We start from the raw sequence: 27452 nt of genomic DNA on the forward strand, positions 1-27452 counted from the left end.
CGCCCAGCAACAAAAATAACTCTTAAAAACAAACAAACAAACAAACAACCCAACTAAAGAAAGTCGAGCAGAAAGTGTGTGTCACAGGAGGAGCCGCTCTCTCTGCGGTTGAGGCGGACTTGGTCTACAAAGTGAGTTCCAGGACAGCTAGAGCTATTAAACTGAGGAACACAGAAACCTTGTCTGGAACCCACCCCCACCCACCCATAAAATTTGTTGTGGGTCTGGGGTAAGAGCACTGGCTTGACACGCTGCACCACAGCAAATAAATAACAGTCAGGAGCTGGACGTGGTGGCCCAGGTCTTCAGCCTTGAATTCCAGCATATCTCTGAGTTGAAGGCCAGCCTGGTCTATGGAGGAACTTCAAGGACTGCCAGGGCTACAGAGACCCCCTGTCTTAAAAAATAAATTGAACCATATATATATTCACCTTTTTGCAATCAGCCTATATTGTTGGGTATTTTTATTTTTCCACTCTACTTTAGGGGCTTGCCACCAGCTCCCAAATAAATCACACAAAGACTTATTCTTACTTAGGAATGTCCAACTTTAGCTTAATTTCTTTTTGGTTTTTGATTGTTTGTTTGCTTTACAGTAGAAGGTTTCTCTGTGTAGCTTTGGAGCCTATTCTAGAACTCCCTCTGTAGACCAGGCTGGCCTCTAACTCACAGAGATCCGCCTGCCTCTGCCTCCCAAGTGCTGGGATTAAAGGCGTGCACCACCACCGCCCAGCAATTTGGCTTATTTTTGCCAGTTTTTCTTAAATTATCCCATCTGTCATTTGCCTCTGTGCAATCTTTCTTTATCCTATACACCTTTCTTTACTTCTTCTGTGTTTGCTATGTAGCTGGGTGGCTGACCCCTGATGTCCTCCTCTCCATTTTTCACCCAATATTCTCTTCCCAAATTTCTCCTTCTATTTATTCTCCCTGCTTGCCAGCCCCGCCTGTCCTTTCTCAGGGCCTCAGTTTCCTTACTTATAACATCAGACTCCTAGGACATCAACACTTGGGAGGCTGTTGATAGGGGAGGGGGAGCCATAATGAGTTCAAGGAAAACCTGGGCTACACAGTGACTTTGAGGTCCCTGTCTCTAAAACAGTACAAAGACTAACCCGAACTCTGAAAACTACAAGGGACAAGCACAGCCCAAGGTCAATGGAAGAACACTTGTCTACGATTCACAAGATTCTATTTTGTTTTGTTTTCCCCTGGAGCCAGAGGGGGCACAAAAGTACCTGATACAAAGTAGTACTTAGGACAGCTGCCATTGTGTAGAACAAAGCCAGTGTTTCCACGGTTGGAAATTACCGAGCAATGGCAGAAGACCTCTGAAGACCAGCAAGGTTTAGAGCCGGGAGCCAGGGTTCCCAGCGAGATGCCCTCCCCACCCCTACCCGACCCTCTCGCGCCCCGCCCGCGCCGGCTCCGCCCCTTCCCTTGAAGCCCCGCCCACCGGCCCCGGTCCCGCCTCTCTCTTCCCGGCCTTCCGCTAGTCTCGCGCACTTTCCGTGAGCGCGAGCAGCTCTGCTGGGGTCGGCGGTTGGTCGGACGGAGCCACGTGCCACGTCGCGTGGGGGTGGAAGCTGAAGCCTGCGTTGCCGCGCTGTGTCTCGGGCTTGGGCGTCTCCGGCGTGGCCCCTCTGCTCTCCGCGTCCTTTCATTCCTTCCTGCGTGTCCCGGCCCCCGCTAGGATCTGAGCCACTTCGAGGAGGGAGCGTCTGAGCCTCCGCGAGGTGAGCTCCCCTCCTGACAGGAAACGGGTGGGAGCGGCCGAAGGCGGGCGGGGGCGGGAGGCGGCCCTAGCGCCATTTTGTGGGCACGAAGCGGTAGCTCGGCTGAGATCGGGTCCCTCGTTGTCGCTGTTTCCTCGTCGTGCTTTCTGGTCGCGGCCTAGCGGTGAGTGGTGAGCCCAGGGCGGCTCGCGGGCTCCGGATGGTGCTCCACGGGGAGGTCTCAGGCGATCTGCGCGGCGGGAAGGGCGCTCTGGAGCGGGGCCTAGCTGGCCTCGCGTCGCCGCGTCGTTAGGGCCTAGCGCGGGCGGCAGCCGGGGCGGGACGTCGAGCCTGCCGGGCCCTGGGCCCGCGGAACTGCGGGCGGGGAGTCTGTCTCGGCCCCGGGGCTCCGGCGGTGCGGGCCCCTTCGGGCTCTGAGAACAATCGGTGCCATCGTGGGCCTTGTACTTTGGCGGCCCCACCCCAGGCCGAGGGGGGGGGGGTCAACGTCGTTGATCGCGCATGGCCTTCTGGGAAGTGGTGGCCTACATCGCGGAGCCACTGTCGTTCCTGCCCTCGACGCTCAAGTTTAGCTCTTCCTTCCCGAGAATGGGGAACAGGAGACCTCAGTTTCCGAGCGCCGCCAGCCCCAGATGGAATTCTTTGTGGATTTCTTCCACCCGCTTAAAGCACGTGCTAGACCCAATGTAGGGTCTCAGACCTTGGAATAAAAATTAGTTCAGGATGGCCAGAAAATATTGTAGTCTGTAGTTCTTGCGCTCCGGGTAAGAAAACTGTGTTTGCAAGAAAAAAAAAAGTCGGAACAGAAACAGTTTTTTAACCGTTTATTTTTGTCTGGTTTTGTAACCAACAAGCCAGCTGGTAACACTGTTGGAATTTTAGTACCTCAAGCATATAGTAAGCCCTGAGAAAACATTGATTAAATAAGTGAGTTGGGAACAAAATGTTTATAAAGTTTTTTTTTTTTTCTCCTAAAGAATACTCTTCCTCAATTCTCGGGGATGACAAAGGAAACATTAGGTTTCAGGTGGCAAGAGTCTTTTCAGAAAGTGGGAACAGTAGTGGTGGTGGCTAAATATAAGGAGATAACTGCTATTACTCTCTTGGTTATTCATTTCTCTCTCTAGAAAATTCGGCAAAGATGTCTGAATACATCCGGGTAACAGAAGATGAGAACGATGAGCCCATTGAGATACCATCAGAAGACGATGGTACAGTGTTGTTGTCCACAGTTACAGCCCAGTTTCCAGGGGCCTGCGGCCTGCGCTACCGGAATCCCGTGTCTCAGTGTATGCGGGGTGTTCGGCTGGTGGAAGGAATCCTGCATGCCCCGGATGCCGGCTGGGGAAATCTGGTGTATGTTGTCAACTATCCTAAAGGTTTGTTACTCGTTTTGTTTTTTGTCGTATGGCCGACTACTGTTAGGCTTGTATGCCATCTTAAATTGTAGATTATTTGTGTGAGGTGATGGGGAGAGGTGCTGCTGTGATGTCCAGGGCTTCATGTTTGCCAGGCAAGGACTGTTAGGCTCTGTCCCCGGGGTGTGGCCTTTGTGGCAAATGTCTTCTACAACCCATTTCTTTAAACTTTGCTTAGACTACTCTGATAGGTCCCTAGTCTAAAAAGTGATAATTGGAATTACAGGGCTTTTTTTTTTTTTGGTAGGAGTATCTACTTTAATGTTAAGCTGTTGGAACAGTTATTCCCATTCTGATGCCAAATTTAGGCTGTTAGCTAAGTGCCTTAGGAGGGGTGGAATGATGACTCAGTGGTTAAGAACAATGGCTCTTAAGAGGACCCAGATTCAATTCCCAGCACCCACAGGGCAGCTTACAACCATCTGTAACTGGGAATAAAGATATGTGCCACCAGGCCTGGCTTTCTCAAATTTCTGCACTGTGTGTGCCTGGTGCAAAAGGGCATCCAACCATCCGAATGGTTGTGAGCTGCCATGGGGTTGCTGAGAACCAAACCCTTAGCTCCACAAGAGCAGCAGGTGCTTTTAGCCTCTTGCTCCCTTATTTAAATTAACCTCTCTTTTCCCCTCCCCAGAGAAACCACAGTTGCAGTGGCCCAAATCTTGTTTTAGTACAGAACTACCTTGATTTTTAAGGTTGTGGTCTTATTTTCCCTGCCTCTTATGAGAAAGCCAGGCCTCATGTCACACAGCTTTGACTCAAGCACTCAAGGAAGCTAAGGGGAGTCAATCTCTTGAGTTTGGGACAGCCAGGGATAAACAGAGAAACCCTGTGTCGGTAAGAGTGTAATTGCCTGGAAATTGGTACATTGTTACTTTTACTATAATGATATTGCAACAAAGTGCCACATACACCTATAATCCCAGCATCAGCAGGGGGTATGAGGCAGAAAGATTGTGACTTTGATGCGAGTCTGGGCTACATAGTTATAGGTGAGCCTGATTATATATAGCAAGACATCTCAAACAACAGAGGTCAGTCCACCAAATTGGTCAATATGCCAACACTAATATTTGTCAAAGAAATTAAGGAGGATCTGCTGGGCAGTGGTAGCACACACCTTTAATTCTAGCACTCAGGAGTCAGAGGCATCCTGATCTACAGAGTGAGTTCCAGAATAGCCAGGGCTGTAACACAGAGAAAGAAAACACTCTACTACATTATATTTCACTATGTCCTCACAGTGGTCTTTAAATCTGTGATATGAAGATCTCAAAATCGTAAAAACCTGTCTTGAAAAAAACAAAAAAAATTGCGAGGATTTAAAGGTTGGGCCTTGTACAGGCCGGGCTAAACTTGATTTTTCATTGTGACAGTTCTTAAGTCATTGGCTATGTATGTAGCTCATTGTTTACCCTGAATTAAAAGGACACTTGGTGTTGATTGGTGGGTGACACACTTGAAATTGAAGGTTAAGAAGCTCAAGCTGGAGAAACTCAATTGGGGGGTTCGAGACAGTGTTTCAATGTAACTTTGGGGCCTGCCTCTCCTCCCAGGTGCTGGGATTAAAGGCGTGTACCACCACCGCCGGCCTCGAGACGCTATGGGGACATGGTAGAATGCTGTGTCTAAATGGATGGGGGCTGGAGCTAGAGCATAGTAAAGTGCTTGTCTGGTCTTTGAGGTGGCGTACAGCCAATAATAACTGCAGGAAGGATGAGGAATGAGGGTTCTTGCACCCCCCCACCCCCCCCCACGCACACACACAGGGTTTCTCTGTGGCTTTGGAGCCTGTCCTGGAACTAGGTTTTGTAGACCAGGCTGACCTTGAACTCAGAGATATGCCAGCCTCTGCCTCCCGGGCGCTGGAATTAAAGGTGTGCGCCACCACTGCCCGGCCAGAAACAGTATTCTTTAAGACCAGTTTTGATGGCATATATACGGAGACCCCCATCTCTGTAAACAGTATCACTGGATGTTTGGATAAGACAGAAAGCACCCAAATTTACATGTGGAAATAAAAGTTGCTAGTTTTCTCTTTTTTAATATATTTAAAAGTATGTATATGGATTTTGGGGGAGTGTTTTCTTTTCCACCATGTGCATCCCAAGAGGGTGTTTGATCCCTTGGATTAGTCAGGTAAATTTAATGCTACAAAATGAAAATGAAGTAGAATTTTCTTTATTTAGATAATGGTTTTGAGGAGAACGTGCAGTTGATTTTATAATCTTAGATTATTCAAAACTAGGCCAGGGAGATAGATAGCTGATATATGCAGTATATCAGCAAGCCAGGCCACCTGTCTACCTCTGATAGCTAATTTCCATGGGGTGCAGCCTTCCCCAGAAATAACAAAACAGACCCTGCCTAACAGGACAGAAGGCCAGAAGCGTTGGCACTTTCTCACATGTACACAAATCAATTTTCAAAAAGATAATACCAACTAGAATTGAGATTCCTCTAATTTGCACCAGAAAAACACTCCAGTCTCTTAAGCTACATTCTGTCCTAAGAAAGATACAAGTTTTCCAGTCTCTTCATTGTTTATAGATCTGGTCTTGCTGCTTCATTGTATTTTGTTGTTAGACAGACCAGGCTGGCCTCAAACACAGAGATCCACCTGCCTTTTTTACTGCTAAATATGGGTTTCTGCTTGCCTTGTTTAGATAACAAAAGAAAAATGGATGAGACAGATGCTTCCTCGGCAGTGAAGGTGAAAAGAGCAGTCCAGAAAACATCTGATCTAATAGTGTTGGGTCTCCCCTGGAAAACAACAGAACAAGATCTTAAAGACTATTTCAGCACTTTTGGAGAGGTTCTTATGGTTCAGGTAAACTTAACTCTAGCTAATTGCTTTTTTGTTGTTGTTGTTGTTGTTGTTGCTTTATAAATAATACCATTCAAAATTTCCACTTCCCTCCCACTCAAACCCCCCCACACAAACCCCATCTCCACTAATTGCTTTCTTTTTCCTTATGCTATTCCTATAGGTCGTAACAGTAACAAAATTACAGTTAAGAAGTAGCAACAAAAATAATTATGTGTGGGGTCACCATAGCATGAGGACCTGTATTCAAGGTTACAGCATTAGGAAGCTTGATAGCTACTAAGTTTAAAGGAAATAGGTTATATTAGATCTTATTTGTGCTCATTCTAAACATTATAGAGTGCAAGTGAGTCATTCTCTACTGTTAATGGTCTGATTTTCTGCTGTTGACTTTGCCTTGAGCTCTGACTTTAATGTGCTGCTTCATTTAGTTGACCGTATTCAGTTTTGTGTGAACTCTGATTTGTTGTTTGTGTGGTATTAGTAGAATAAATTTCAATCGTCCTTTCTTAGGTCAAGAAAGATCTTAAAACTGGTCACTCAAAAGGGTTTGGCTTTGTTCGGTTTACGGAATATGAAACCCAAGTGAAAGTAATGTCACAACGACATATGATAGATGGACGATGGTGTGACTGTAAACTTCCGAATTCTAAGGTATTTTGCTCTTTGTTTTCCTGTATGCTTGGGGAATCTTTTCTTAAAAGACCTTAAAATATTAGATGCATTTGGAAACATGGCAAGGAAAGTTTTAGTTTTTCAACTGTGTAAGCTTGGCTGTCCTGGGACTTGCTATGTAGACTATGCTGTCCTCAAACTTGGATATCCACCTATCTTTGCTTCCCGGGTGCTGGGATTAAAGATGTGGGCCACTACCACCCAACTTAATGTTGGTTTTAATGTTCTGGGAAACCTACTGTCCAATACTTTACTGGGCAAGTGCCTGACCACTGAGCTACATCTTTAGCCTAAATTTATTCCAAGCAAGCAAATGAAAATTATTTGGAACAAATATTCTGTTTGGGGTCAAAGTATGTTTTCAAGATTTAAACCTTTATTTGGACTGGGGAGATAGGTCAGTCCATAAAGTGTTTAGCTCAAAACTGAATTTGATCTGGGAGCACACATTTTTATTTTGAGGCAGGGTCTCTGCATAGCCTTTGACTGTCCTGGAACTTGCTGTGTAGATCAGGCTGGCTGTGAACTCCGATCTCCATGCTTGCCTATCCCGAGTACTAGGATTTTTTTGTTTGGTTTTTGGGGGATGTTTGGTTTGGTATTTTTGTTTTTCTGTTTTGTTTTTCCGAGACAGGGTTTCTCTGTAGCTTTGGAACCTGTCCTGGAACTAGTTCGTAGACCAGAGCCCTCTAACTCACAGATATCCGCCTGCCTCTGCCTCCGGAGTGCTGGGATTAAAGGCGTTTGCCGTCACAGCCCAGCAGGGCTTTTTTGTTTTGTTTTGTTTTTTGTTTGTTTGTTTTTCTCAGACCGGTTTCTCTGTTTGGCCCTGGCTGTACTGGAGCTCACTCTAAAGACCAGGCTGACCTCAAATTCAAGTCAGCCTGCCTCTGACTCTTGAGTGCTGAGGTTAAATAAACCACTGCCTGACTTCTTGAGACCTGTGCTACTTCCACCAGAACCCACATTTTTTTTTTTAAGAACGGGTTGTGATAACATGTGCTTGTAATCCTACCCCTGCAGAGGGAGAGGCAGGTGAATCCATGGAGCTTGCCAGCTACCAGTCTAGAAAAATAAAAGTTCAGTGAGAGACCCAGGCTCAGAAAAAAAAGGTGGAGAATGACTAAGAAAGATGAGTAGCATCAACCTCTTATCCCAAATGTGCACATAATGGTCTCATGTGTGAAGGAAATTAAAACTGGGCATGATGTTGCATTCCTGTAATTCAGGTTGTCCTCACATATCAAGCTGAAGGCCATCCTGGGGTACGTGGGGCTATCTTAAAATCCCAAGGAAGAGAGGTTGAGAACTTAATTAGTAATTATTTTTGGAAAGGGATTGGTTCAGTTTTCAGCACCTGCATGGCAGCTTGCAGCTAACTGCAGTTCTGAGTGATCCAATCCCTTCTGTCCTAAAGGGCACCAGACATGCACCTGGTTCACATAGATACAGGAAGGCAAAGCATGCCTTCCCTCCCACTCCCCCACAAGGGGCCATAAGTCTTGTCACACAACCTTTAATCCCAGCACCCAGAGGCACAGGCCAACGAAGGATACACAGACCTTGTCTGGGGCCGGGGGTCAAAACACCAAAGAAAGGGGAGAGCGTATGCCTTATGTATTTATTTCTGATGTTCCTTTCTTTTGACCAGCAAAGCCCAGATGAACCTTTGAGAAGCAGAAAGGTGTTTGTTGGGCGTTGTACAGAGGATATGACTGCTGAAGAGCTTCAACAATTCTTCTGTCAGTATGGAGAAGTAGTAGATGTCTTCATTCCCAAACCATTCAGGGCTTTTGCCTTTGTTACCTTTGCAGATGATAAGGTATTTTTCTTCTTAATAGGTTTTAGGGCTGGGAATGTATCTGGTTTGGGGCTACTGTGTGTGCCCAGCATGATACACTAGTTGTTGAGCTCAGTCTCCAGCACTCAAAAAGATAAAAGTGACTTGTTCCAGCTGATTATCACCTTTTCAGGGTAGAGTGTATGGGTTTAGATAGCAGTAAGATGCCCTTCCGATGTTTTTCATTATGTGAGCTTTGGGGCTGTTACACATCTTTTAGTTACAGATGTTGATGTTAACATTACCAAAGTGAAACTAGCATTAATTGCTAATTTTTCCTTCTACTTAGATTATACTAAGATTTGGGTTGTATTGCTGAGTTGGTGCGTGAATTGGTTTAATCACCATTTACATCCCTTGTTTCTTGTAGGTTGCCCAGTCTCTTTGTGGAGAGGATTTGATCATTAAAGGAATCAGCGTGCATATATCCAATGCTGAACCTAAGCATAATAGCAATAGACAGTTAGAAAGAAGTGGAAGATTTGGTGGTAATCCAGGTGGCTTTGGGAATCAGGGTGGGTTTGGTAACAGTAGAGGGGGTGGAGCTGGCTTGGGAAATAACCAGGGTGGCAATATGGGTGGAGGAATGAACTTCGGAGCTTTTAGCATTAATCCAGCGATGATGGCTGCAGCTCAGGCAGCATTGCAGAGCAGTTGGGGTATGATGGGCATGTTAGCCAGCCAGCAGAACCAGTCAGGTCCATCTGGTAATAACCAAAGCCAGGGCAGCATGCAAAGGGAGCCAAATCAGACATTTGGTTCAGGGAATAATTCCTATAGTGGTTCTAATTCTGGTGCCCCTCTTGGTTGGGGGTCAGCATCAAATGCAGGGTCAGGCAGTGGTTTTAATGGCGGCTTTGGCTCAAGCATGGATTCTAAATCCTCTGGCTGGGGAATGTAGGCAGTGCGGGGGGGGGGGGGAGGGTTGGTAGGTAGGTAGGTATAGAATGGTGGGATTCAAATTTTTCTAAACTCATGGTAAGTATATTGTAAAATACATATGTACTAAAAATTTTCAGATTGGTTTGTTCAGTGTGGAGTATATTCAGCAGTATTTTTGACATTTTTCTTTAGAAAAAGAGGAAAAGCTAAATGAATTTTATAAGTTTTGTTATATAAAGGGTTAAAATACTGAGTGGGTGAAAGTGAACTGCTGTTTGCCTAATTGGTAAACCAACACTACAGTTGATCTCAGAAGGTTTCTCTGTAATGTTCTGTCATTGGACTTGTTAAATGGATTCTTTGCATGTTCAGAATAGAAACCATTGGTTAGAACTACATTCTTTTCTCATTTTAATTTGAATCCCACCCTATGAATTTTTTCCTTAGGAATATCTCCATTTGGGAGATCATGATGTCATGGTGTTTGGTTCTTTTGGTTTTGTTTTTAACACTTGTCTTCCTTCATATACGAAAGTACAATATGAAGCCTTCATTTAATCTCTGCAGTTCATCTCATTTCAAATGTTTATGGAAGAAGCACTTCATTGAAAGTAGTGCTGTAAATATTCTGCCATAGGAATACTTCTGTCTACATGCTTTCTCATCCAAGAATTCGTCATCACGCTGCACAGGCTGCGTCTTTGACGGTGGGTGTTCCATTTTTATCCGCTACTCTTTATTTCATGGAGTCGTATCAACGCTATGAACGCAAGGCTGTGATATGGAACCAGAAGGCTGTTTGAACTTTTGAAACCTTGTGTGGGATTGATGGTGGTGCCGAGGCATGAAAGGCTAGTATGAGCGAGGAAAGGAGAGAGCGCGTGCAGAGACTTGGTGGTGCAAAATGGATATTTTTTAACTTGGAGAGATGTGTCACTCAATCCTGTGGCTTTGGTGAGAGAGTGTGCAGAGAGCAATGATAGCAAATAAAACGTACGAGTGTTTCGCATCAAAGGACATCCACATCTGTTGGAAGACTTTGAGTTTTGTTCTTAGAAAACCCACTTTAGTTGAATGTGTTCAGTGAAATACTTGTACTTCCCTCCCCTCTGTCAACTGCTGTGAATGCTGTATGTGTGTTCTCCTCTGCTACTGAGCTGGAAGTGTGGGCACGTGAACTGAAGCTGATGGGCTGCGAACATGGACTGAGCTTGTGGTGTGCTTTGCAGGAGAACTCGGAAGCAGAGTTCACCAGTGAGCTCAGGTGTCTCAAAGAGGGTGGACGTTCTCATGTCTGTTAGCTAACATAAGAATGCTGTTTGCTGCAGTTCTGTGTCCTGTGCTTGGATGCTTTTTTATAAGAGTTGTCATTGTTGGAAATTCTTAAATAAAACTGATTTAAATAATATGTGTCTTTGTTTTGCAGCCCTGAATGCAAAGAATTCATAGCAGTTAATTCCCCTTTTTGACCCTTTTGAGATGGAACTTTCATAAAGTTTCTTGGCAGTAGTTTATTTTGCTTCAAATAAACTTATTTGAAAAGTTGTCTCAAGTCAAATGGATTCATCACCTGTCATGCATTGACACCTGATACCCAGACTTAATTGCTATTTGTTCTTGCATTGTCCAAAGTGAAAGTTTTTCCATGGGTTATTCTGTTTTTTTTTTATCTAGTTTTTCATAAGTCTGGGTGACAGAACCTAAAATGGTAAGCAGTTACCCTCCAGCTTGTTCTGAGTGCCTCTGTGCATTTGAGTGATTTTTCTATTGACATGGCTGTATAAGTCTCCGTTGGGAACTCATGCCTTCTAAAAAAATACTATTTGGGAGGGAGCAAAACAGTTGTTTCCAAATGCTTTGTAGCAGAGCATATCAGTGGGAAAGAAGGGATGATAAACATTCTGGGGGATTTGAAAAGTGGAATTAATTGCAATAGGGATGAAGTAGAAGAAACCATGTGCCTGAAATCCATTCAGAAGCCTGATAGCTTTAAGAACTAGTAGGGTGGGTTTGTCTGTCTATCTGTGGCAGTCTTTAAGTGAGGTGGGCTTGTCCCCTCTGGGGTGTAGGGGCATGTAGTGACTGCTCACAAAATCAGATTAGACTCTCACAATGCATTGTTAAGAATGTAAAAGCAATAATACCTTGATTGTTGTACTTCCCTGTAACTACTGAGAACTGGGGAACTCCTTTTCTAACTGGAAAGATGTGACCATTTTTGTTGGTAGTTTCCCCACTGCCCTTACCTAAATTAGATGATGATAAATAGGCTTGTCATTTTGCAAGTTGCGTGTTTTGAAATTTTATATCCTCTAGACTTGTGAACACAGTGTTTCATTATTAAGTATCCTCTGTAAAAGGATCTTGAGTTATTGTAAATTTTTTTCTCTGCATCTAAATCTGCATGATTTCCAAACCCTGTACATCTGAATTTTGCATTTTAGCACTTGCACTATTACTCAGCAGCAGTAACATGGTAACATTAAAATGGTTTTCGGGGAGCTCCAAAGACTAAACTGGCAAGCCGTCCAGGAGTCCTGGGGTAAGTTACTTGTCGATGGCATGGTTTTGATCCCTTGTTTGCACCTGTTAAAGAGTTACTGGTCATCTAGAAGGCTTTCAATGTTGAGTAGCCTTTTAATATGTTTATGGTATGATGTAGCTGTAGATAGTTATTTGCCCTACATGAAGTTTTAGAAATAAACTACTTGGCAAAAATTTGGTTTTGAACATCTATTTGGTTATCAAAATGCATTCATTCTTAAAAAACAGTCTTTGAACCGCAATTGAATAAAAAGTTTTATTGCCACCAACAGTTTAGTGTCTGGAGTCTTACTGGAAAAAAACATTTTTCATGACAAAAATGCCAGAAAGTTGTAACAGTGACTTCTGAGGGAAGGTGCAATATAGCATTTTCATCCATTAAAAAATGTGAGTCTCCAGCTGGGTGTGGTGGCACATGTATTTAATCCCAGAAGTTGAGGCATACACATCTGAGTTGCAGGCCAGCTGTTGCTCCATAGTGATACTGTCCCAGAACTTGTTGGAAGAGACAAGTACAATCAAATGTGACACTTTAAGATTAAGGCAGCATCTTAGCAGGAGAGTAGCGGTTGCTTTGTGAGTTACCATCGTTTCTGTTACATAAGAGAATAAATTCACTGTGCAGTTTGCTGCTGCTGTGCCATCTGTGATCTGTTTGGCTCACCTGTGCCCAAGTCATGCTCACTTAAGAACAGTCCGGGTATAGTGGCATACACTTTAATACCCAGCACTTGTGAGGCTGAAGCAGAATGATAAATTTGAGGTCGGCCTGGGCTACGCAGGCTGTCTCAAAAGGAGGTTAGGGTGTGGCAAGATTCAGAATGTTATCTTAATTGGCTTACCAAGCCAGCACACCCAAAGCCCAGGTTTAATTGTCAGCACCAGATAAAGTGAGGTGTGGTGGCACACCTTTAATCCCTAAGCATTAGGCTGGTAGGAGCAAAAGAAAGGTTGGGTTGTCTGCTACATTACAGAGTTTTAAGGCCAGCCTACAGCATGAACTCATTGATTATGAAAATCAACAGCAAGCCTTTAGTTGCTCAGAAATGGAAACAGACAATAGATTGTAGAGAATTGAATACAACTTGACATGGTAGGTTTGTGTGCAGGGTTGGTAAAAAATAAACACCATTGTATTGAACACCGTGAGTCGACAAAGTTGACATTGGCAAGTGCCTGTAACAGTTTAATCCAGTTTAGTTTAGGGTGGGCCATTGATGATTCTTGGGTTCTGTTACTGCTAAGAGCCTTTCCAGGTACTTGTAAGAATAATTCACAATTCACATTTGGAGGCATGCAAGTTAAAAGTTACTCATTATGTTCTCAATCCAGGAAATATAGTTTATGACTTTGGTGTAGACCCCATACTGATCTGCCTCCCCACAATTAATGGAACCCCAGGAAACTATACCTCCCACAAACCATCGCTGTGTTTCATTATCTAGAAACACTAATGCCCCTCCACTGTCACCTCTGCAACTGTCCTTGCCACCAGTTTGTAAGCCAGCACAGATCATGTTAGCAGTTACTCTTCCTCCTGGGTAGAGCTTCTTTGCATATGCAGAAGTACACTTTTGGTGGTCGACAATTGGTATGTCCACAAACATTAGGTTTCTAGCAAGAAACCCCTTCTGGGTTAAGCCCCAGCCAGCCACAGTTCCAATGGTATCTGTCCTCATTAAGGATGCAGCTTCTTTTCTTGGCAGGCAAACAGGCATGACACTTCCATTGATGGTGACTTTGTTCTTGAGTTTAATCAGTGCTATGTCATTGTCAAAACCAGCATCGTGATTGTAACCTTCGTGTATAAAGACAGCCTCGGGCCAGGCTTGGGTGTAATGAGGTGAGAGCCTTTTGAGGATACCCATGCGAATGTCCAGGGAGGACACATCCTTTGTTACCCCATACACAGCATGAGCAGCTGTTAGGACCCAGTTGTCGTGTAAAAGAGCCCCTGCTGCTATGGTCTCACCCAGTAGTAAGACTTGCCAAGGAAAGTCACCAGTCTTTGCGTGCTGCCCTCCAAATATGCGGCCTCCTGTAGAGAGTGTCGACAGCCCACAGACTGAGGAAAGAACAAAAGCAAGTTGAGTGTCAACAGTTCTATCCCATGGATTGATGGATAGGTAGGCATCCTCTGTTAGGCAAGTGAGGCTGTACTAGTTTTACTTGATAAGTCCTTATCTAGTTGCTTAGCTCCTCAAGATCAGATTTCACAGATTCTTGTGTTTTGCTTTATGAAAACAGATGAGGGAAGCTGTAGACAATATGGACAGGAGTTGTGTGAACAAAGACATGAGCACCACATACAGGCGAAAGGTCAGGACTCTGCATTGCTTGCTTTACCTCTGAGTTCATTAGGAATTCTGGGAAGGCAGGAATTAAGATTATGGTTTGTAAAAATCTAGTAAATCATAATGTAGCAGCAATGGCCAAGATGCTTCTGGCTCTAAAATTTGTGTTTCTGGTCTGGTTGAATCATCAAAACATTAAGTTTACAGTGTCTCTGTTGCAAGCTAATTACTCAGGAATGCAGCACGTGTTTCTTATTGTGGTCTTGTACTTTGATTAAAACTTGGAAGCAGCATGTGAACCAAATACAGGGTTAGAAAACTAATTTAAACCAGCTAACATGGGGGTAATGAGTGTATTATTACCTTTAAATTTTTTTAAAGCATTCTCAACTATTATTGTTGGAGCCAATTCTGGTTTTAAACAAAATTAAATACTATTAAAAGGCAAATTGCATTAATGTTGAAAAACGTAGATGTTGTTGAAAACAATTGCTTAGGGAAATAATGAAGTTATTAGCTTTGGGTTTTAATAGCACTTTTACAGAGAAGAAAAGTAACTCAGCAAGAATTCGTGTTTATAAGTGTATAAATCGTTTTAGATAATTTAAAAAATCATTTAATTTTTTACGCTTGCCTAATCATAAGGTCAAAAATAGTCAAATGAGTGATGCACCTAGCAGCCTCTGTGTGCAAAGGGGTAATGAGAACACGCTTGGGAGTTATGTTGGCCTAAGCCAGCCTCTGAGCTCCCTGTCTGCCTGTTATCCCCCATCTACTCTGTGTCAGCTGTGAATCTCTTTTATAAATGCGTCCATTACCAGGCTTGCAAACCGGGAGGAATTTTTCTCCTTTGGAGCTCGTCCAGAATCCATCAGCTTCACACACATATTTACCTGCAAATCGTTGGAAAAGCAAAAATGTTTAACTGTGGTTGTCATTTGCTTGAATAACCCCTTGAAAAATGTTGATTCTTGAGCATCCATGGTGGGGAGAGGTGTGTGAATAACCATTTTACATGATTTCATAAATAGCTGTCTGCATTACCATGTTTGCTTGCAAAGTGGAAACCTTTTAGATGTGTAACTTGAATATGTATCAAGATCTCAAGTGCTTAATGATAAGGTTTTTGACTTGTTAAATTAAACCATTTGGAATATATTGTGTGTTTGTGGTAGTCATTTACTAGATAAGATCTGTTTTCAGATTCTTGCAAATTGACATTAAAGTCACTTCAACTGTAATATTTCACTTAGCACAAGGGAGAAAGGCCTTTTAATCCTTTGTCTCCCTTAGCCAAAAAGTCTTGCTTCAAGTTTATATTCAACCTTAAGGACTCAAGTTCCAAGTACTATCTGCCCCTCCTTGAAGAAAGTACTTACCATCACTGCTCATTGTGTAGAAAGTCTCTTCACAGTTGTACTGAATGACAGCCTTGTAGGTGGTCACTTCAGGGCCTGTGATGTATTCCATGTGGCCATTGGGTAGGTCATCCGGAGGACCACAGTCAACAACTAGTAAAGAAACAGTAGGGAAGAAGAACCCCTTTGTTTTGTGGATTGGTGGAGTACTTATGGAGAGCCATGTGGGCCTTGTGCTGGCCTCATTTTCCTCTACATGGTGCATGGGAAGAATAGCTTCAGCTTGGTAACACTAACTGAAGGGACTTCTCTGGAGAGGAGTGGGTGGCCTCTCCAGAGTAAGGAATTCAAAAACACTTGAGAGTTACATAGCTCGTACAAAAGAAATGGTCTAGGAGAACATGGAAGAAAAGCCAGTGTTAGTGACATAAACAAGTAGACTAAAGGTCCTGTTTACAGTTATATAGGGGCTGGGGGGGGGTGCTTGAGACAGTGTCTCTATATGTTGCGGGAGCTCCTTCTGCTCCTTCAGCCAATAGCCGCTGAGATACCAGCCCATTGGGGCGTGGTCTCTCTTTTTAAAAATGCGGCCACTTCCCTCCGCTCGCTCTCTAGCTTCCAGCTCCGCTTCTGACGACTAGGCTCCCTTCCTGATTGCGCAGAGGGCTGTTGTCTGGGACGGTGATCTGTAAGTTTTTTCCCCTTTAAATAACCATTCTATTAATCATAATTCCAAACTGGTGTGGGATCGTTTGTGATTTACACCATCATCTATACATAGGCCTGGTTGTCCTAGAAGTTGTTGTGTCCTCTGCCTCAAAAGTACTAGGTGTGCTGCCACTACTGCTTGGCTCAAATACTCATAATCTTATTGTTTTTCAAGATGGGGTTTCTTGCCAGGCAGTGGTGGTGCATGCTTTTAATCCCAAAATTCAGGAGGCAGAGGCAGGCGGATCTCTGGGAGTTCAAAGCCAGCCTGGTCTATAAGAGCTAGTTCCGGGACCGGTACCAAAGCTACAGAAAAACTTGTCTCAAAAAGGGGGCGGGGGGGGGCTCTCTAGCTTTGGAGCCAGTCCTGGAACTTGCTCTGTAGACCAGGCTGGCCTCGAACTCGATCCACCAGCCTCTGCTTCCCAGGTGCTGGGATTAAAGTGTGCCACCACTGCCTGGCCTCTTTTAGTTTTTAAAAAATTTATGTTCGCTGGCATTTTGCCTGCATGTTTGTAAAGTACGTGTGAAGGTGTCAGAAGCCCTGAAGCTGGAGTTAGACAGGTGGGTGCTGGGAACTGAACCTGGGTTTTCTGGAAGAGCAGCAGCCAAGCAAGCAGTAGCAGGACCCAGGCCACTGATTGCCTAGATACTCTCAAATCTTGAAGTTTGTTTTCAAATATGTGGACTCTTGTAATAAGAGAGTACTAAGATTATGTGATTCTTGAGAAGTTTCTTAGTTTTCAAAATGGGAATGTGCCATTATCCCTGTACGTGTGTGGTAGGTGTGCACACTGCAGAACTGTCCTCATCCTGCACTTTTAGCGTGCCTGGGTGTGCCCACAGAGGGGGGTGATAGCAAACACCTTTAATCTCAGCACTCAGGGAGATAAGAGACAGGTGAGGTCAACAGACCTAGTCCTAGGACAGCCAGAGCTAAACAGTGAAACCCTGTCTCGAAAAACCAAAAAAAGAAAAAGAAAAAAGAACAGGAGAGAGAGGCCTACGCAGCAGCATCACACTTTTCTGTAGGGTGATAGGAATTACGAGGCTCAGATGTTTTCCCTACATTTCTTCAGTCTGCAAGAGCACCATTTTACACTACTTAACACTCTGAATTCTTTCAGAGCACTCTGCCTTTCCCCAGTACTTCAGTTCCTCCACAGACTTAAGTAGAAGGAAATCTGGAATTTGTGCCCTAGTAAATGATTCATTTGGCAGGGGAAGTGGGAATGATGAGAAGTCACAGAAGTGATTAGTGGTGGGTTGGGGAGAGTGCTCAGAATAGGAGCATGCTTTCTGTACAGGCCTTGGTCTCCAGCACCCAGGTAAACCAGAGATGGCAGTGTACTCCCTAAGTAAGATGAGGGGGTGGGGACTTGTAGAGAATGCCAGGCAGCCCATAACCCAGTGGTTCTCAGTGTGTGGGTCGTGGCCCCTTTGGTGTTGAATGACCCTTTCTCAGGTTGCCTAAGACCAATGGAAAACATTACAGTTCATAACAGTAGTAAAATTACAGTTATAGCATAGCAGTGAAAACTGTGGTCTGTGGGTACCACACGAGGGACAGTTTTTTTTTTTTCTTGTTTCTTTTTTGTTTTTTCGAGACAGGGTTTCTCTGCAGCTTTTTTAGAGCCTGTCCTGGAGCTAGCTCTTGTAGACCAGGCTGGTCTCGAACTCACAGAGATCCGCCTGCCTCTGCCTCCCGAGTGCTGGGATTAAAGGCGTGCTCCACCACCGCCCAGCTCACGAGGGACTGTTTTAAAGGGCCGCAGCGTTAGGGAGGCTGAGAACCCCTGCTCTAACTCTACATGTGCATTCACGTGTGTACACATGAAGGGACAACACAGAAATGGTACAGGTGGCAGCAAGGGAGGGGGCTTGTCACCATATGACCGTACTGCTGCACTCTGGTATTGGCCGATCCCAGGATCCATCTTTCTGACAGACAGCAGTGAATGATTTTAGGGACACAGAATCCTAAAGAGAAAATTCAGAAAATGAGCTCCCTGTTAACATCAGGTCCCTCCCCCAAACCTCAAGTGAGAGCAGCAACTGTGGGAGGCCTGGACCTTGGTCCCGCTGCCTTGTTTCATGTGCACATTCGCTGCCAACAGCTCTGCTGGTTTATGTCACCTATTCCATGGTGGCATTGTACACATTAATAACGGCTGCAATTCTTACCATATATACTGCTTCCCAATGCAACCTAGAACTCATCTGGCCAAAGTTCTTGTCAGTGCTCCCTCTCATTTGTTCCCTTCCTCTGGAGGGGTTAGCCCCCTGCCCCTTCCACCATTTATTTTTATGAAGTCCTGCTGTCTGGAACTGTGTAGACCAGGCTGGGTTTTTTTTTGGTTTTTTGAGACAGGGTTTCTCTGTAACTTTGGAGCCTGTCCTATAATTATCTCTGTAGACCAGGCTGGCCTCGAACTCACAGAGATCCACCTGCCTCTGCCTCCCGAGTGCTGGGATTAAAGGTGTACACAATCACACATTTTAAAAAATTTTAGTTTTTTTTTTCAAGACAGGGTTTCTCTGTAGCTTTGGAGCCTTCCTGGAACTAGCTCTTGTAGACCAGGCTGGCCTGGAACTCACAGAGATCCACCTGCCTCTGCCTCCCGAGTGCTGGGATTAAAGGTGTGTGCCACCATCGCCTGGCAAAAATTAAAAATTTTAGATTTGTTTTATGGGTTTGAGTGTTTTGCGCACCACTGATGTGCCAGATATCTATAGAGGACAGAAGGCGGCCTTGGACCCCCTTGAAACAAGTTAGGGAGGTTGTGAGCCGCCATGTTGGTGCTCGGAACTAAATGCTAGTCCTCGGTAAGAACAGCTAGTGTGTTCAGTCATCTCTCTAGTCTCTTCTGCCATTTATTTATACAAAGTGTCAGATGGGGCGAGGGCCAGTGAGATGGCTCAGCAGATAAGGTTAGCTGCCAAGCCTGACAACCCTGAATTTGAGATCTGTAATCTGCATGGTAAAAAGAGAACTGGCCTCCAAACACTAATGTGTATGAAGCCACACAAATAAATGTCGTTTTTTCAAAAGGAGCCTGGCATGGTGGTAGTGCCAGTGACACCAATGCTCAAGGAGGCAGAGGCAGACAGAACTCTGAGTTCTGTCTACAAATCAAGTTTCAGCACAAGTCAGGGCTACACAGAGAAACCTTGTCTCAACTCTGCCCACCCGCCTCCATAAATGTTTGTGAAAAACTGCAGAGGTCAGTTACTAAAGTCAAACATTAAGCTGAACACACCTTTAATCCAAGACAAGACATGTCCCTGAAGTAATATCAACCACTGACCCAAGTGTTGTGGTACAACCTTTAATCCAAGGCATGTGGATCTCTGAGTTTGAAACCAGCCTGGGCTACTTAGTCCAGAGAAAGGGAAAGTATGCATTAATGGAAGAGGGTGCCATTTGCAAAAGCTATGATGTTTCAAAGGATATACATTTTTCAGTTAAATAATAAACACAGGATGTATAGAATGCTTTATTAGCATCTACAAAGTCCTGGGTTTGGTCCAAAGCAACACATATACTGGGCATGATGGAACATGCGTTAATCCCAGCACTGGGAAAGTAGAAGCAAGAAGACCAGGACAGGACAAGACTATACTCAGTTACAGAGCAAGTTCAAGGCCAGCCTAGGCTACATAAAACTGTTTCAGAACAGTTGAACAAATTTGTGGTCTTGCAGTTAAGAAACAGTGGAAGAGCCTGACCAAGAGTTTTGCAAGATGAGGCTTTCTCCAGTTTGCCTCTCCACAGACTGGACTTCATTCCTAGCTGTCACTCCAGGGTTATTGCTTTTCGCCGCTGGGATTCAGTGACAATTTTGAAGAACACAGAGAAGATGAGTTAATCTCTTACCTGTGCCCCGAAGCAATGCACTAAGCAGTTTTTAAAATTATCTTCCCTCTCCCTTAACAGTGAGCACTATTTATAACTTTGCAGAATGTACTCTTTCCAGGGCTGTCTAAGCTTTGTGGGCCCAGGGGCTGTTCCCCAGGAAGGGTGTCAGCTGACCAGAGAAGACTTAATTTAACAGGAGCTCTGCAGAGCTCGTGGGGCAAGGTGCGCACACCCCTTTCTGTTGTCTCAGCCCCTTTCCAGAGAGCTGCCACAGTGTGCAGATGAACAGAAGTTCTTTCTCTAAAAGAGGCTTCGCAGCAGACAGGGCTGTGGGCTGTGCAGGCCGTGACGCAGACAGCATACTTAGTGTGAGAGTCAGGCCTCAGCACCAGAAGTAGAACTCTCTGCCAGGTGTGACCATGTACACCTATAATCCCAGCACTGGAGAGGCTGAAGCAGGAAGCTAAAGAGCACATGACCAGTCTGGTCTACATCTTGAGCCATTGTCTCAAGAAGTGACTGCCGAGCCGGGTAGTGGTGGCGCACGCCTTTAATCCCAGCACTTGGGAGACAGAGGCAAATAGATCTATGTGAGTTGGAGGCCAGTCTGGTCTACAAAGGGAGTTCCAGGGTATCCGGCACTACACAGAGAAACCCTGTCTCAGAAAAACAAGCAGAAAGGGATAGAGTGGCAGCTCAGTGGTTAAGAGCACCAACTGCTCTTCAGAGGACCCTGGGTTCAGTTCCCAGCACCCACATGGCAGCTTGCACCTGTCTTTAACTCCAGTTCCAGGGGATCTAACACACATATAGACCTATGCAGGCAAAATGTCAATGCACTTAAAATAAGCACTGAAAAAGATTTAGAATATACATGCAGGCAAAATATCAATGCACATAAATTAAACAACAAACAAAAAATCAGAAACAGGCTGGGCAGTGGTGGCACATGCTTTTTTTAAAAAATGGAAAAAAACAAAGTAATGAAATTACTTTTAAAAGGCGCAGGAAAAAAACAAAGTAATGAAATTACTTTTAAAAGGCGCAACTGCTTGTAGCAGCATATGAGCATATGCTAATCATCCCAGCACTCAGGAGGCTGAGGCAGGAAGGTTGGGTTTTTCTGTTTGTTTGTTTCGAAACAGGGTTCCCTGTGTAGTTTTAGAGCCTATTCTAGAACTCGCTTTGTAAACCAGGCTGGCCTCAAACTCACAAGAGATCCACCCTCCTTTGCCTGCCAAGTGCTGGGATTAAAGGCGTGCGCCACCAATGCCCAGCAGGAAGCAGAAAGAATTTGAGGCCAGCCTGGACTACATTGTTTTAGGCCAGCTTGGGCTACATAGCAAAAACTGCCTCAAAACAAAAATGAAAGGCAGGGCCGGGCGATGGTGGCGCATGCCTTTAATCCCAGCACTCGGGAGGCAGAGGCAGGCGGATCTCTGAGTTCGAGGCCAGCCTGGTCTACAAGAGCTAGTTCCAGGACAGGCTCTAGAAACTACAGGGAAACCCTGTCTCGAAAAAAACAAAAACAAAAACAAAAAAAAACAAAAATGAAAGGCAGGATTCCCCCCCACACAACACACACACACACCACGGTCCCCCAGAAAGATTCTCCTATTCCTCTTTGCTATCTCGAATTTCAAAGGCACCATGATCATAGGCACTCAGGTTTTTAGTGACTCACTTGAAGAAGCTCAAAGCCAGGCTTGCAGAAGACAGAAAAGCTGTCCTTCAGGATGTACTTGGCTTGCACGGGTGAAATATGACCATTAGGTGGCACCGTTGGATCAGGGCAGGGCTGAGCTGTGCAGAGGAACAGGTTTATTTTTGACGTCTGTAACAATCAGGACTGAATTTAGCAATCTGCAGTCTTGGTTATAAATTAAATACAAGCCGGGAGGTGGTGGCGCACGCCTTTAATCCCAGCACTCGGGAGGCAGAGGCAGGCGGATCTCTGTGAGTTTGAGGCTAGCCTGGTCTATAGAACAAGTTCCAGAACAGGCAGCACTATACAGAAAAATCCTATCTCAAAAAGATAAATCACAAAAGTAAATAAATAAAATAAAAATAAGAAGAGGTAAGAAAACCAGGAGCCAGGGCTGGCAGCACACACCTTTAATCTCAGCACTCGGGAGGCAAAGGCAGATGGATCTCTGAGTTCAAAACCAGCCTCAAATTACAAAGTGAGTTCCAGGACAACCAGGGCTGTTACACAGAGAAACCCTGTCTTGAAACGCACACACACACACACACACACACGAAAGAAAGAAAGAAAGAAAGAAAGAAAGAAAGAAAGAAAGAAAGAAAGAAAGAAAGAAGAAAAAACTAGAAATGCAGCACGATTGAGTTCTCTGTGCCAGAGGATGGCACGCGGTTTAAAGCCAAGAGTGTCACTTGTAGGAAAGAGCAGGACTGAGATGAGGGACAGCGTTGGCTGTGGCTTTCGCCTGCAGTCTCACTGGACTCAGTGCTTCCTCAAAGACTGTGCCACAGGGAACGAACATTTTCCGCACTGAACTGAGGGCAGAGACTGTTGGGGACTCTGGCTTCTGCACGCATCTTTTTTTCAGTAGTGATGCTGAGGATTGAGCACAGGGCCTTGTGTGTGCTAGGCAGGCCCTTCTCAGTGCCTCAGTGTGCGTCTACAGGAAGTACAGATGAGGAAGGGAACAAGTGAGTGGGTGGGTGGCTCCTGACGGGGCCAAGACAGAGGGAAGCATGGACCTGGAATCACAGCTCTTGGGCAGAGGCAGGAAGATCCGAGTTTAAGGGCAGTTTTGCTATAAGACAAGTTCGGGGCCCTCTGGCCTACAGTTAGACACTATCTCAAAATATCGGAACCAAGGGAAGAGGGAGGTTGCCCAGGAAAATGGCTGCCTGGGTGAAGGAAGGGATAAAGGGAAGGAACGAGACGATTGCTATCACTCCATCTGTCATGGAACATCACGTGACAGGCCACTCTGCCCCATCTGGGCTCCCTTTCTTGGCCTGGCCAGGAAAGAGTCCAGCGCTATGTAGTCTGTTGATGCCGCACAAGGGACAGAAACCGTTTTCTTTGCTGCCTGCGCCTGAGCCGCTTGCTCACCTGTGCTTGTGTAGCGTATCTTCCAGCCTGTGTGGTTCCCTGACTCATCAGTGGCAAACATGATGGTCACGCTGTTGCTGTTCGTTTCAATCCTTCGGGGCAAGGTCTTCCCACAAAATGGGCCGTATTCCCTCTTCTCCGTTTGGATCTGAACAAAGAAAACCCTAGGACCTGCTGCAGGGGTCTGGCCTGTGTTAGAGGGAAGCGCACCAACTGAAAGTGGCTGGGGCAGGCTGGCACAACAGGGTGGTACCCTGTTCTTCATGCGGAAGCCACAAGCTGGCTTAGACCCCTCACAGAAAGGTTGGAAGGGACTCACTGGGGGACAGAACACAGGGGGCCACTAGTTGGAAGAAATGGAGGGTTGTTGGGGAGCACACAAGGAAAGGGTGCAAGAACCAGACCTTGAGGGTGTCATAGGGGCACTGGACCTCGGGGTGCGTCTCCACATCGAAGGACTCCACGAAGTCCACGATGACCCTGAAGCCCTCCTCCAGGTGGATGCTGTAGGTGCAGCTGGAGAGTTTGGGGTACGGCTGTGGGTATTCAGGGCTACTGAGCTCCCCAGACCTCCCAGTGAACACCTGGCCTGAACATAGGGCTGGGAGGAGAGAAGACAGGATAGTGTGATTGCTCGTACGGGCCACAGCACTCGAGAATGGGGAAACACGGGGGACACCTATGTCCTGGGCTTGGTCAAGGCCCAGCTCTTGATAAACCGCAGAGGCAGGAGGGGACACAGACTCCCACCCTAGACGATGCCCAAGGACAGAAAGGGACTCTTTTGCCCTCAGGCGTTAGCTGAAGCAGGGTAGCATCAGGGATAGTTTGCCAGGGCCCAAGCTCCTACCCCAGGGTCAGAGTACCAGCTGGTAGAGAGCAAAGGAAGGAGGCTTGGCCAGAGGGAAGTGGGCCCTGGAGAGAGGAGGCAGGCCACCTCCCCAGGGTCTTAGGAATTCAAGGAAAGCAAGGAGGCCCCTGCTTCTGAATCACTCCAGTGCCCATCTCACAGTTCCCACGTGTGTCCACAAGGGGGCTCCCGCCATGTCTGGCAGAGACCAGCCCAGAGCCCTGGATCCCAGGGAACAGCCTGGAAAGGCTTTTCCCAGGCCTTCCCTGTTCTTAGAAGTGGCCCTGGGGACGGTTGAGGGAAATTTATGTCACCAGTGTGCACACAATCTGCCCTCCTTTCTCAGGCTGTTAAGCTGCCCTGTAGGTGATCGGGCGCCGCCTCTTTGAGAGGTTCTTCCCCCCCCCCCCCCACCCCGCTCAGGATGGTTTGTAGGAAGTGAAGACTCCATACTGCCCTCCTTCCTTGAGGCTGCTTCTTACTGCTAGAGAGATTCCCCTGGATGCAGGGTAACTAGCCAGATCCCTTGGCAACACCTTCCTTGGTCTCTCTGTTCTGAATCAAGCTCCTTCAGGTCAGGAAACAAAACCTTGCATTGCCCTAGAAACAAGAATTGGCTGAAGATGTCCCGAGATCAGCTTCAGGAGAAGCGGTAACAGGAGGGTCTCCCTGTGTGAGCTCAGGCTAATCCCTGCCATTCAGAGCCCCATCCACAAGATAAGGGGCTTAAAGCAAGCCTTTGCAAGTGCCTAGGGCCCTGGATGAGGTTCCTGTTATCAGGCTATGAGGCAAGGAGGGTTAAGATGAAGGCACCAGGTGGCTCAGCTGCCCCCTAATTTTCCCCCACGCTCCCCAAGAGACACACAACCACAGTGGAGATGGAGGCAGGTTTATTGTTGTTGTGCGTATGGCGGATGGTTGCTTTGCTGTAGCTGGCAGCCCTTCCCGCCTGACGCAGAGCTGCAGGGGGTGGACACACTCTGACATCTGACCCCTTGGGGTGGGCAGGCTGGAGCTGAGGGAGGTTAGAGGCGCTGCTCTGGAAGAGAGAGGGGGGCATCAGGAAGACTGAGGAGAGCAGGGCTGGGGTAAAGGATCAAGGGACAGGGAGGCCAAAGCAAGCGTCCAGGGACTGGGGTCCAGAACAGTGGCATTGAGCCTGCCGGTGCCGCCCCCCTACCCTGAGGGTCAGTGATAGAAGGGAAGCTCAAGGTGAGCCAGGCTTAGCCAGAGATGCCAAGCCTACCCAGTAACTACCCAGGAGGAAGAGGTAATTGGCTAGGGAGGAGTCAGGTATGCCTTGGGGAGCTGGAGCAATCGGTGCAGAGGGGCACCCCACCCCTCACCTGAGCAGGTGTGTTTGTTCTGGTGGAGAACGTAGCCCACTCTGCAGGAGCAGTAGTAGCCACCCAGGTAGTTGTGGCAGTAATGGTCACAAGGGACTTCTTCCAGGGACGCTCGGCACTCATCCACATCTAGGAGGACAGGGGGACAGGCAGGCAAGGGGGATGAGATGGGACAGAGCTCAGGCCTTGGTGGCCCCCTTGGGAGGAGGCTGCTGCTTGGCAATTCACAGCCCTGGGGCAGAGATGCAAACAGCACCCTTGCTAAACCAGTGACAGGCTGAGTCCTGCTCAGAGCCGCTCAGACAGTAGGGGGAGCAGCCATCATCAATCAACCCCGTGGCGAACAGGGTGGACGAGGTTCCACGGACCCCATGTAGTAGCTGTCTGGGCATAGAGAGGCTGTGCCACTTGCCTGAGGTCACACAAATAGTCCCTTCAGGGACCAGAGTGTGCAGTCAAGTGTGAAGTCACACGCTGAGGCCTGTGAGCAAGCGCTTTGTGACCTGACATCTGTGTGCTGCGGCATCATTACGTCATTAGTCATTAGCAGCTACCAGGCCCTGTGTCATTACACCCCCACGGTGGATGAGGTCAGGCGATGGCAGGACTCACCTTTCCTGCTGGTTTGACCTGAATCCAGAGCCCCAAGAGAGGTGGGAGGCAAGAGACCCCAAGATATGGGGATATGGCTAAGACAGCGCAGTCACCCCAACTGTAGCTGGGCAGCCTGGGCCCGGGAGTGCTCACCCTCCATTGCATAGAAGGCCTCAAAGCCTGTGAATGGTTTCTCATTGGAGTAGTCTGAGTGGAAGGCGACCTCCAGATGAGGGCCCAGAGAGTAGAAGGTGTCGTTGCCTGGTGCCTGCTCAGTATCCGTACTCTCCTGGCCACACAGCGTAGCCAGCACCTTGGTCCCTGAGCTCAACTGTGGGGTCAGAGGGAGGGAAGGTTAGAGCCAGGCCTGCCTTCCTGTCAGACTTTGCCATGCCCCATGGCCCCAGCCGTGCCCCCTGTCACCTGCCAGTTACCTTGACAAAGTCATACTCGCAGCGGTAAGAGAGTTCCAGGTTGAAGTGGGTAAAATAGAGGCGCAGGCGGTAGCCAGGGGGTACAGTCAGCTTCCAGGACCAATCCTGATTGTTGCCATATGCCTCTGGGAAACCAGGGGATGCCAGGCGTCCGAATACAGGTTCGGGCCACTTTGAAGCCCAAAGTGTGGTCACCAAGCTCCACAGCAGGCCTAGGAAGATGAGTAGCCTGTGGGCAGGGAAGGGACGTGAGGGCCCGGGCCTAATCCCTCCTGCTCCCCCAGAGGCCATGGGTCACTCACTCACCCACCTCATGATGTGCCTGCCACCCAGCTCTGCAGGCCCAGTTTTGCTCACCTTTGATCTGTTTGTCCAGCACCTGGCCCTGCCCCCAGCCTCCCAGACCCAGGGATTCTGGGAATCCACCCATGGCTCCTGCCTGCCTCACTTCCAGGCAGGAAGGTTAGGTGGCTCTGGAGGTGGGGCAGAAGTTTGAGTAGGCCACAACCAGGTAGCAATCCTCAACTCCACCCTCAGCCACCCTCAGTGTCCTATTTGGTGTGACCAGGAAGGTCTGGTGGGCCTGAGTTTCCGCCATAATCACGTGGACTGCCTAGACGGCTCCCTTGACCCAGGGAGAGGCAAAAGAAGAGATTTGAGCAAACATGTGAACCCAAGAGGAGAGGGACCATGGGACGGAAGACAAGATGCGGCTGCATCTGGGAACATGAATGGTGGGTGGTGGGTGAAGGAGAAGCAGCTGGTGACTGCTGAGCCCGGAGGGGCAGAATCAGGGAGCTGGGTTCCTGGTTCTGGAGCTGGTCTGCAGGGAGTGTTACTCATTTGAAGACAGAGGCTCTCTCACTGGGTTGAACTGTGTAGATCAGACTGGCCTCAAACTTGTAGTAATCCTCCTGCTCCTAGCTCTGGGGTGCTATGGGGAGGGACCTTGCAGTCCAGCAATCATAGAAGTAAAAATTGAGACACATGGGAAGGATTGGT

The 27452-nt window shown here is 46.8% G+C and overlaps 2 protein-coding genes across 10 annotated transcripts; one reads left to right on the plus strand and one right to left on the minus strand.

The window, feature by feature from the left end:
* Positions 1-1557: 1557 nt before the first annotated feature.
* Positions 1558-15374, plus strand: LOC119817660 (TAR DNA binding protein). 7 transcript variants are annotated; one of them, XR_005285929.2, is made up of 8 exons: positions 1792-1899; positions 2864-3115; positions 5821-5984; positions 6495-6635; positions 8308-8478; positions 8867-8993; positions 9946-10085; positions 10805-15374. XR_005285929.2 is itself a non-coding variant. In XM_038335008.2 (7 exons), the coding sequence occupies exons 2-7, from the start codon at positions 2878-2880 to the stop codon at positions 9999-10001; spliced, it is 897 nt and encodes a 298-aa protein (XP_038190936.1). In that variant the 5' UTR covers positions 1792-1899; positions 2864-2877; the 3' UTR covers positions 10002-10784. The 7 variants fall into 7 exon arrangements, 5 of the variants coding, with proteins under 5 accessions (XP_038190935.1, XP_038190936.1, XP_038190940.1 ...); XR_006020846.1 differs by having other exon boundaries at positions 8867-10085; XM_038335008.2 differs by lacking the exon at positions 10805-15374 and having other exon boundaries at positions 9946-10784.
* On the minus strand, positions 13082-26802 carry Masp2 (MBL associated serine protease 2). Of its 3 annotated transcripts, XM_038335003.1 has the most exons (11): positions 26761-26802; positions 26451-26679; positions 26170-26347; positions 25423-25551; positions 23631-23827; positions 23227-23374; positions 21826-21944; positions 18184-18262; positions 15596-15727; positions 15035-15109; positions 13082-13987 (listed from the first exon to the last, which is right to left on the minus strand). In XM_038335003.1, the coding sequence occupies exons 1-11, from the start codon at positions 26763-26765 to the stop codon at positions 13224-13226; spliced, it is 2055 nt and encodes a 684-aa protein (XP_038190931.1). In that variant the 5' UTR covers positions 26766-26802; the 3' UTR covers positions 13082-13223. The 3 variants fall into 3 exon arrangements, with proteins under 3 accessions (XP_038190931.1, XP_038190932.1, XP_038190933.1); XM_038335004.1 differs by lacking the exons at positions 13082-13987; positions 15035-15109; positions 15596-15727; positions 18184-18262; positions 21826-21944 and adding an exon at positions 22541-22783; XM_038335005.1 differs by lacking the exons at positions 13082-13987; positions 15035-15109; positions 15596-15727; ... (2 more) ...; positions 23227-23374; positions 23631-23827 and adding an exon at positions 24950-25115.
* Positions 26803-27452: the final 650 nt, after the last annotated feature.

Source organism: Arvicola amphibius, chromosome 6 (assembly GCF_903992535.2).
Source record: "Arvicola amphibius chromosome 6, mArvAmp1.2, whole genome shotgun sequence".
NCBI lineage: Eukaryota > Metazoa > Chordata > Mammalia > Rodentia > Cricetidae > Arvicola > Arvicola amphibius.